This window comes from Nansenia antarctica (genome assembly GCF_963989245.1).
Source record: "Nansenia antarctica genome assembly, chromosome: 4".
NCBI lineage: Eukaryota > Metazoa > Chordata > Actinopteri > Argentiniformes > Microstomatidae > Nansenia > Nansenia antarctica.
In genome coordinates, this window is record NC_137689.1 from 72,320,341 (window position 1) to 72,331,420 (window position 11,080).

Sequence of the window (11,080 nt, forward strand, 5' to 3'; positions counted from 1 at the left end):
ATTATCTGTCGGGAGACAAACGCGAGATCCAGGATTTTTCCAGACTGAATCTCACGCCCCTGCGATTCGAATCGCCCACCAAGACGTTAGTTAGTTTGCGTTTCGGTGACCTCCGAGTCCAGTCTCCGGCCGCACAGTTCAATAACTTTTTTTTTGTTGGTTTCTCTAGAATAATCTGTCTCAGGCCTAATGGATGTAGAGGTCTAAAGTTAAACCGCACCGTGGCACCTTAACTTCTGTCCCTTCTTGAACGCTTGAACGCTTTGACTTGAGAGAGACGATCGTCGGACCAGAGGATGTCCTCGGACAGTTCCCAGAGCCCCCAGATGTCGGAGTGCCACAGCCGACCGTACGACTTCAGCCGGGCCATGTACGTCCAGGCCCTGAGCCAGGAGGCGCCGCTCCAGATCCCGGGGCACGGCGCCGTGCAGCTCCAAGACCCGGGCCTCCTCTTCAACAAGGCGGCCTACAGCGGGATTACCGGGCCCGCACACTCCACACACTCCACACAGACCTTTTTCCCGTTCCCACCGGTCGGCGGGGACTACAGGGGCCCCGGGGGGGAGTTAGTGCAAGCCGCCGGGGACTTCTCACAACCCAAACACTGGTGTTACCCGTTCGCCGCTCCGGAGTACACCGGCCAGGTGCCCGGGGTCGTGGCCCCCCCGGCCGCCCAGCCCACCAACCTGAGCCCACCCATCGCCGAGACCAGGGAACAGATCAAGATGCCGCCGGTGATCATAAAAACGGAGAGTGACGTGAATGAAGATTCGTATTCAACGGAGATACTAAAGCTGAATAATCAGTATCCCACCCCGGCGCACGGGGTGTACTACTCCACCCCCTGGAACCCGTCGTTCTGGCCCGGCCTGGGCCACATCCCCGCGGCTGGTCCGAACCACCAGAACCCCCCGACCTCGTCTGCGTCGTCCCCGTCTCTCTCCCCCTCGCCGCCCAGTAACGGGTTACCCGGGAACGCGTTCTTCAGCGGGAGCGCCAGCAGCCAGGCCCCCCCGGCGCCCCAGACCCCCCAGGGGGTCACAGCCACCCGGAGCAGCGGCTCGTCCAGCGGCGGCTGCAGCGACTCGGAGGAAGAGGTGAGTCTCAACCACCATGATGTCTGCAATGACCAACCGACGTCCAAAGCAACCGTTTCAGTTTCTGTCATATCAAGCTGTTTGTTTCATTGGACATTGACGTTTATGTATGTAGGTCTGTGTGTCTGTATATATGATGTATGTACATTTTTTTTATTTTTTTTATTATAAATTATTGATATATAAATGTCTCAACTTTGTCTTCTCAGGAGAACCTCTCTACCGAGGAGCTGGAGCTGTTCGCCAAGGAGCTGAAACACAAGCGCATTACGCTGGGCTTCACCCAGGCTGACGTGGGCATGGCCCTGGGTAACCTTTATGGTGCGGTTACATACTGTACTCCTTTTATTAACACTATCCCCCCATAGCTGCCTCTTTTATTAACACTATCCCCCCATAGCTGCCTCTTTTATTAACACTACCCCCCATAGCTGCCTCTTTTATTAACACTACCCCCCATAGCTGCCTATACTGTACTCTTTTATTAACACTATTCCCCATAGCTGCCTATACTGTACTCTTTTATTAACACTATCCCCCCATAGCTGCCACTTTTATTAACACTACCCCCCATATCTGCCTCTTTTATTAACACTATCCCCCCATAGCTGCCACTTTTATTAACACTATCCCCCCATAGCTGCCTCTTTTATTAACACTATCCCCCATAGCTGCCTCTTTTATTAACACCATCCCCCATAGCTGCCTATAATGTACTCCGTTATTAACACTATTCCCCCATAGCTGCCTCTTTTATTAACACTATCCCCCCATATCTGCCTCTTTTATTAACACTATCCCCCCATATCTGCCTCTTTTATTAACACTATCCCCCCATAGCTGCCTCTTTTATTAACACTATTCCCCCATAGCTGCCTATACTGTACTCCGTTATTAACACTATCCCCCATATCTGCCACTTTTATTAACACTATCCCCCCATAGCTGCCTCTTTTATTAACACTATCCCCCCATATCTGCCTCTTTTATTAACACCATCCCCCATAGCTGCCTATAATGTACTCCGTTATTAACACTATCCCCCATATCTGCCTATACTGTACTCTTTTAACACTACCCCCCCATAGCTGCCTGTACTGTACTCTGTTATTAACACTATCCCCATAGCTGCCTATACTGTACTCTGTTATTAACACTATCCCCATAGCTGCCTATCTATACTGTTATTAACACTATCCCCCATAACTGCCTATACTGTACTCTGTTAACACTACCCCCCCATAGCTGCCTGAGCACTTACACATTAACATTTTTATAACACGATTTTATATTCTGTATATACGTTTTTATTTTCTTATCCTGATGCTTTGTTTTCTGTACCATGTCCTTGAGTTTGAGAGAGGTGCTTTTCAAATGAAATCTATATTATTATTTATTCATACGCACACTTTTGTAAAATGGTTGTTTGGTGTTGTCTTGCTATAGGTGTGGCTTTGTGAATGTCATGACTGTTGTTGTTGGGTTTGGAAACTCAGAGACCCTATCAGTGTAATCTCTCTCTCTCTCTGTGAATTGAATTCCCTTTTTTGGGGGGTTTATTGACCTTTTCTTAAATCCAATCATCTCTACGCAGACAAGATGTTCAGCCAGACTACCATCTGTCGCTTCGAGGCTCTCCAGCTCAGCTTCAAGAACATGTGCAAGCTGAAGCCGCTGCTGCAGAGGTGGCTGAACGAGGCCGAGACCTCAGACAACCCTCAGGACGTGAGTGTCCCTAAATGTTCTTGAAGGGGGGGTTCTGCTGTGTGTGTGGAGATGGGGTGGGGGCGGTGTGTCTGTAGTGTATGCAGGGTTGCCACCTGGCCTGATGGAAAAGTCTGATAGTCTTGATTTTGTGGTGAGAAGAAATGGTGTCCCTATCTTGACGTTGAGTGTGTGTGCGTCCTCAGATGTATAAGATCAAGCGGGTGTTCGTGGACACCAGGAAGAGGAAGCGGAGGACCAGCTTGGAGGGGACGGTGCGCACCGCGCTGGAGTCGTACTTTGTGAAATGCCCCAAGCCCAACACCCAGGACATCACACACATCTCTGACGACCTGGGCCTGGAGAGAGACGTGAGTCACACACACACACACACACACACACCCTCCACACACACACACTCTCACCCTCCACACACGTCTTACGTGCTTCCTCCTCGTCAAAACCCTTCTCTTTTATAGCTTTCAATGAAATGAGTGACTCGTTCATTGTTCCAACTTCAAGTTTATTGGTCGTTTGTATTAAATACGTTGAAATTCTTTCGAAGTCGTGACGAACCGTCGTTTTAAGTAGTACACACAGCTGCACAGGTGCAAAAATAAAATAGACATTATATATAGACATTAAATATATGGTTCCACTATTATTTCTTTATTTTTCTGTCTCTCTGTTTCTCTCTCTCTCTCCATACACAGACAGACATTGTTTGGTCAGATTGATGTGCTTTTTAAAAGGGGGAAGTCTTGGTTGTGGCCGGCGTGTGACGTGTTGTATTGTGTTCGCTAGGTGGTGCGCGTATGGTTCTGCAACCGCAGGCAGAAGGGCAAGCGCCTGGCCCTCCCCTTCGACGAGGAGTGTGAGGGCCCGTACTACGACCAGAGCCCCCCCCACACACACATGGCCCCCGCCCTCCTCCCCGGCCAGGGCTACCCCCCCTCCAGCCACCCGGGCACCCTCTACATGCCCCCCCTCCACAGGCCCGACGTCTTCAAACAGGCCCTGCACCCTGGACTGATGGGTCACCTGACCAGCTAAACATGTTCCACTACCCCCACCCGCCACCACCACCACCACACCCCCCACTCAGCCCTATAGCCACCCTTGCCCAACCCAACATGGCTACACTCCCTCCCTTCCCCCCCCCCCATCCCACATCCAGGCTGAACACTGCCCCCCCCCCCCCCCCCCATATCTAGTTCCACTGCGACCCACCATATCTCTGCTCCATCTCTAGAACGTGTGGGGGTGGAAACGCCCGGTGACGGGCTTGCCGGTAACCTACTAAAAGAAATGAACAATGAACCGAAACATCGACTCTTTCTTTGGTGGTTTCAGGCCTGGAAACATTGACAGACTGACTACCTGCGCATGTACAGCCCCACAATGCTAACCACATCCTGTGGGGGGGTTGGGGGGGTTGGTGCTCCCATCTCCAATGTGAGTGCTACAGAGGCCCCCCCCCTCCCCCAGCACAATGACTGAATTGGGGGGGGAGGTGGGGGTGGTGGTGGGGGTGGTGATTGCTTGGATTTGAATGTTTGTTTTGAGATCATGCTTTTGCACACAACCATGACTATGTTGAGTTTTTACTTGATAATCTTTATCTTTAATATCATTGTGTTTGTCTGTTCCATTATTATCAGTGCAGTTCCTCAGAAAGGTCAGACAGTCGGCTTGCGTACGTGTCTTTTTGAACAGAGCCCTGCGGTCTAATCAAAGCCGAGGGCTTGTGAGATGTTGAATACTGTTTCAAGGATATAGATACTGTTAATGTATGTCTTGCTATACAATTCAGTTATGATTCGTCACCCATGAATGTCTTACTGTTTTGTCTGTATTGCACGCGAACTTTTTTTGGGAGTGGATTTTATTCTTTTAAATAAGGAAAAACGATTAGTTGATGAGGTAGAGGGCAAAGTGTGGGATGGATGTCTTGAGTTGAGTGGGGCATTGAGTACTGCCTCTCGCATACCAAGCCATCCCTCTCCGCTCTCCCCCGTTGGCTTAAGTGTTGCTTGTTCTCTCGATTGATCATCAGGGGCCTGAACTTGTAAATGACCGTCACGTCTTCTGTTGTCAAGCTGCTTTGTTATAACCAGACTCCTGGTAGAGAATCCTGTCCGAGTTCTAATCCATCCCTGTACTAGCTCCACGCGGAATGCGACAACGTGTCTGCTGTTGCATTCTGGGTGGTATGCAGTGTGGATTTTAGAACACAGGCGTTGTTTAGTGCCTTTTCTGAAACGGCCATAACCTTGCAGTCACTATTGTGTGCCTTATTGTGTAGTCGGGGGGGGGGTCATTTCCTGTTCTAAGTGTGTGACGACTCTCGGGTGTCACTGCATGTCCCTGTGCGCCAGCGCCTGTTTGTAAATGACGATAATTTATTGAAACACAATGAGCTACCCTGAGGTGTTTCTGGAGCCACAAAAAGATGTTACCTGTACCTTTTTCTTTTTGCGCCAAGCAATTAAATCAAAATTTCTTTATTTACCATCTCAACTATCTGTGTGTGGTATGATCATTTCTGTGCTCTGCGGTTATAGGAACACAACCACCACAATCAAGATGTGTGCCGGTGCCCCTTTTTTCCATAGGTTTTGTTTGTATAGTGTTGTATTAGTTTACAGTGAAAGCCTTGTGCTGAAGTGCTAGGTTTTTTAATGTCTATAAATAAATACAGTCTAGGCCTTTGCAACTCGTTAATTTAGCCAAGTGTTACTGAACATGAAAGCATCCCCATTATACAGTCTTTCAGAGTCCTGATTCCATATACTCGCCACTGAAACAAAACTGCATGCTGGTTTTCAACAATGAGTATCTTATTTACAGAACATATATATCTTTTTAAAAGGCAGACTGAATGCTTCTGTGGTCTGTCTTAGACCTTTTCAGAAGGCAACTTGGCAACTTTTCTGAAATTGAGTATGTATACTATAGAATGTCAGGATGTTCCATGTAGGTAGTATGACTTTACTACACACATTTCAGGAAGTCCTTTCTGAATTTACCCTAACTTTTGTAAAAAAAAAAACTAAAACTAAACTATTGTACCAAAACAAGCATACCACAATCCAATGGAGCAGTTAAGGGTGACAGGCAGCTGAGGTAAGATGAACCAACGACCATGAACACCACGGTTGAGCCACAGATGGCCGTCAGTATGGTTGAGGTGTAGTGTGTCAATGTCTCTCACCGCCTACGTTTTTATTAAACAGTAGGTCCCTCTGGTATCATACATGCTGAGATGAATGCACTTACTGGAATGTAAGTCGCTTTGGATAAAAAGTGTCAGCTTAAATATAGAATGATATTAATATATACTTTACAGTGAACAGTCGAGAGTATGCTTTTTAGTCTTTCTGAGACAGTCATAGTTCATAGTCTCGACGTCCTCCCCTGTGTGCTCCTGGAGACCACGGCCGTGCTGTGACTGTGCCCTGATGCTGTCTGTGACGTACCTACTAGGTGTTTTCTGTATAACATTTTTCAATGTATAGAATGCCAGGATGTCATACATACTGGACATTGTTGTGAATGAGGGCCTGCCCTCAGTGCTTTGAAGTTTAAATAAAAGTTATATATATATATATATATATATATATACATATGTGTGTGTGTGTATATATATATATGTTACGGTACATGGAAATACGGTTTATGTTGGCATTTCTGGGGACATGGCAGCATAAAACGTTGACTTGGTACATGCTGGCATGTCTAACCCTAACCCTAGCACCTAACCCTAACCCTAGTTTTCCCATATGTACCATAACATATATATATATATATAAACACACAGTACCAGTCAAAAGTTTGGCCACACTTTCCCATTCTGGGGAAGTGTGTCCAAACATTTGACTATGAATTCACTATGCATATTTCAGGAAGTCCTTTCTGATTTCCAGCACCACAATTCAGTGGAGCCGGTACGGGGGAGAGTTCGTAGTTCGTAGTTTGCGAAATTGAACCGATAGTACCACACCATCATCATCCTCCCTCCACAAGTCCTCAGCGCTCTCCCTCTCCATGTGTGTGCTACTGGTTGACCCAGGCCTCCAGGTCGTGGTACGCCTTGTTCTGAGGCAGGCTGTGGTACCGGGGGCAGATCCGACACAGCCTCTCCCTCCAGTCGGTGTACAACTTGACCCGGTAGCTCCGTCTCCACGCCAAGTATCCTTCGTACCTCTCCTTGTCCAGCGCCAGCTCCCGGAGGAACCTCCCCAGGGCCTCCGCGGAGGCGAACTCCCCCACGTGGATGAAGGAGCCGGGCGGGGCCACGGCCTCGTAGTCGCCCGGCGGCGGGCCCAGCACCACGGGCACCGCCCCCGCCTGGTAGGCGTTCCTCCACAGCTTCTCGGTGATGTAGTCCCTGGAGATGGAGTTCTCGAAGGCCAGGTAGAAGTAGCAGCGGGAGATGGTGGGCAGCAGGTCCCTGGGGGCCAGTCCCCCCCCTCCCCCTCTCCCCTGCCCTGCCTTGTTGTCCCCCCCCCACCGGCCGAACACCTCCACCGGGATGGTCTTCCTCAGGCTCTCGTACACCTGGCTCCTCCTGTGGCGCGGGTTGTAGTTGCTGACCACCCAGCACGCCAACGGAGACTTCTTCTTCTTCTCCCCCTCCCTCTCCTTAGGAACGGCGTCTGCTGATGTCACCACCACTGCCGCGGCGCTGGTGGTACCGGTACCGTCGCCGCCTTGACGACCCTCTGCTGCGTCCCTCCGCACCAGCTCGCCGTACGGTACGGTGACGTCGGCGTCGCGGCGGTACGACATGGTCCAGTTGAACAGGCCGGCGTAGCGCCGCAGGTTGGCGACGCCGTTGTTGCTAGGCGACTCCAGGGAGAGCCACACCCACCTCTGGCACGGCGGCCGGGGGAGGTGCAGGGGGAGGCGCTGCCGGCCGTTCATCAGCTCGCGGTTGTGGAAGACCACCGCGTCGGCGGCTGGGTAGAGGGAGCGGCGGTCCGTCAGGCGGCAGCCGGGGATGCGGTAGCGGTCCCAGCACACGTCCCCCTCCAGGCCGTAGGGGACGCCGAAGGGCCAGTGCCACAGGAGGATGGTGAGGTTTCTGGAGGGGGGGACGGGTGCTGCGGGGGCTGGGGGTGATGGGGTTGTTGGGGTTCTTGGTGGTGATGGAGCTGGGGGGGTCTTTGGGGGTACTGGGGTCCTCCACCTGTCCTCGATGCCCTGCTCCCCCAGGTAGAACAGGACGGTGATGAGGAAGAGGAGGATGAAGAAGGGCTTGCAGCAGACCGAGGGGGCTTCCATAGGACCAGCATAGGGAGCCTCACCGTGGGGGGGCGTCTGCTGCTGTGGATGAACAGAGACAAACAGGGTGAACGTGACAATGTTAACATCTGCTGTGGATGAACAGAGAGAGACTGACAGGGTGACTGTGATGTAACATCTGCTCTCAGTCCCACAGTCTCAAGGACCGGACGGACGTGCTGTGGTTGACATGTACACATGTCCCACTGTAGCGGTCTCCTTGCAGCAGCCTGATAAGATCGTGTGTGTGTGTGTGTGTGTGTGTGTGTGTGTGTGTGCGCGTGCGCTTGTGTGTGTAACCACACATGAATGTCTATATACTATATTTGGAAGGCAAATCATCTTGTACAACTATACTTGCAGTTATTAATGATTTTTGTATAACTATAATTTCAGTTATTAATCATTTTGTATAACTTTATTTATATAACTATGGCTATGGTAACTATGGCTATGGTAACTATGGTATATATAATATATATAAGACATCCATGTGTGGTTGGGTGCTGGGGGGGAGATAAAGGGGGCCCCTGCGTACCCACAGTTCAGTTCAGGAAGTAGGCTGTTATGGCCTTACTATGGTATGAACGTATAGGAAGCCTTCTCCTCTATAACTACTACATCCTTCTCCTTCTCCTCTATAACTACTACACCCTTCTCCTTCTCCTCCTCCTCTATAACTACTACACCCTTCTCCTTCTCCTTCTCCTCTATAACTACTACACCCTTCTCCTTCTCCTTCTCCTCTATAACTACTACACCCTTCTCCTTCTCCTCTATAACTACTACACCCTTCTCCTTCTCCTCTATAACTACTACACCCTTCTCCTTCTCCTCTATAACTACTACACCCTTCTCCTTCTCCTCTATAACTACTACACCCTTCTCCTCCTCTATAACTACTACACCCTTCTCCTTCTCCTTCTCCTCTATAACTACTACACCCTTCTCCTTCTCCTTTATATCTACTACACCCTTCTCCTTCTCCTTCTCCTCTATAACTACTACACCCTTCTCCTTCTCCTCTATAACTACTACACCCTTCTCCTTCTCCTCTATAACTACTACACCCTTCTCCTTCTCCTTCTCCTCTATAACTACTACACCCTTCTCCTTCTCCTCTATAACTACTACACCCTTCTCCTTCTCCTTCTCCTCTATAACTACTACACCCTTCTCCTTCTCCTCTATAACTACTACACCCTTCTCCTTCTCCTCTATAACTACTACACCCTTCTCCTTCTCCTCTATAACTACTACACCCTTCTCCTTCTCCTCTATAACTACTACACCCTTCTCCTTCTCCTCTATAAACTACTACACCCTTCTCCTTCTCCTCTATAACTACTACACCCTTCTCCTTCTCCTCTATAACTACTACACCCTTCTCCTTCTCCTCTATAACTACTACACCCTTCTCCTTCTCCTCTATAACTACTACACCCTTCTCCTTCTCCTTCTCCTCTATAACTACTACACCCTTCTCCTTCTCCTTCTCCTCTATAACTACTACACCCTTCTCCTTCTCCTTCTCCTCTATAACTACTACACCCTTCTCCTCCTCCTCTATAACTACTACACCCTTCTCCTTCTCCTTCTCCTCTATAACTACTACACCCTTCTCCTTCTCCTTCTCCTCTATAACTACTACACCCTTCTCCTTCTCCTCTATAACTACTACACCCTTCTCCTTCTCCTCTATAACTACTACACCCTTCTCCTTCTCCTCTATAACTACTACACCCTTCTCCTTCTCCTCTATAAACTACTACACCCTTCTCCTTCTCCTCTATAACTACTACACCCTTCTCCTTCTCCTCTATAACTACTACACCCTTCTCCTTCTCCTCTATAACTACTACACCCTTCTCCTTCTCCTCTATAACTACTACACCCTTCTCCTTCTCCTCTATAACTACTACACCCTTCTCCTTCTCCTCTATAACTACTACACCCTTCTCCTTCTCCTTCTCCTCTATAACTACTACACCCTTCTCCTTCTCCTCTATAACTACTACACCCTTCTCCTTCTCCTTCTCCTCTATAACTACTACACCCTTCTCCTCCTCCTCTATAACTACTACACCCTTCTCCTTCTCCTTCTCCTCTATAACTACTACACCCTTCTCCTTCTCCTTCTCCTCTATAACTACTACACCCTTCTCCTTCTCCTCTATAACTACTACACCCTTCTCCTTCTCCTCTATAACTACTACACCCTTCTCCTTCTCCTCTATAACTACTACACCCTTCTCCTTCTCCTCTATAAACTACTACACCCTTCTCCTTCTCCTCTATAACTACTACACCCTTCTCCTTCTCCTCTATAACTACTACACCCTTCTCCTTCTCCTCTATAACTACTACACCCTTCTCCTTCTCCTCTATAACTACTACACCCTTCTCCTTCTCCTCTATAAACTACTACACCCTTCTCCTTCTCCTCTATAACTACTACACCCTTCTCCTTCTCCTCTATAACTACTACACCCTTCTCCTTCTCCTCTATAACTACTACACCCTTCTCCTTCTCCTCTATAACTACTACACCCTTCTCCTTCTCCTCTATAACTACTACACCCTTCTCCTTCTCCTCTATAACTACTACACCCTTCTCCTTCTCCTCTATAACTACTACACCCTTCTCCTTCTCCTTCTCCTCTATAACTACTACACCCTTCTCCTTCTCCTCTATAACTACTACACCCTTCTCCTTCTCCTTCTCCTCTATAACTACTACACCCTTCTCCTCTATAACTACTACACCCTTCTCCTTCTCCTCTATAACTACTACACCCTTCTCCTTCTCCTTCTCCTCTATAACTACTACACCCTTCTCCTTCTCCTCTATAACTACTACACCCTTCTCCTTCTCCTCTATAACTACTACACCCTTCTCCTTCTCCTTCTCCTCTATAACTACTACACCCTTCTCCTTCTCCTCTATAACTACTACACCCTTCTCCTTCTCCTTCTCCTCTATAACTACTACA

At 48.8% G+C, this 11,080-nt stretch overlaps 2 protein-coding genes across 2 annotated transcripts; one reads left to right on the plus strand and one right to left on the minus strand.

The window, feature by feature from the left end:
* Positions 1–296: 296 nt before the first annotated feature.
* Positions 297–3,854, plus strand: pou5f3 (POU domain, class 5, transcription factor 3; the record flags this gene model as incomplete). Its single annotated transcript, XM_080529689.1, has 5 exons — positions 297–1,097; positions 1,307–1,418; positions 2,692–2,822; positions 3,008–3,172; positions 3,606–3,854. The coding sequence occupies 5 exons, from the start codon at positions 297–299 to the stop codon at positions 3,852–3,854; spliced, it is 1,458 nt and encodes a 485-aa protein (XP_080385815.1).
* A 3,003-nt stretch (positions 3,855–6,857) lies between these two features.
* fut7 (fucosyltransferase 7 (alpha (1,3) fucosyltransferase)) lies at positions 6,858–8,087 on the minus strand (the record flags this gene model as incomplete). Its single annotated transcript, XM_080529690.1, has 1 exon — positions 6,858–8,087. The coding sequence occupies one exon, from the start codon at positions 8,085–8,087 to the stop codon at positions 6,858–6,860; it is 1,230 nt and encodes a 409-aa protein (XP_080385816.1).
* Between the last annotated feature and the right edge of the window lie 2,993 nt (positions 8,088–11,080).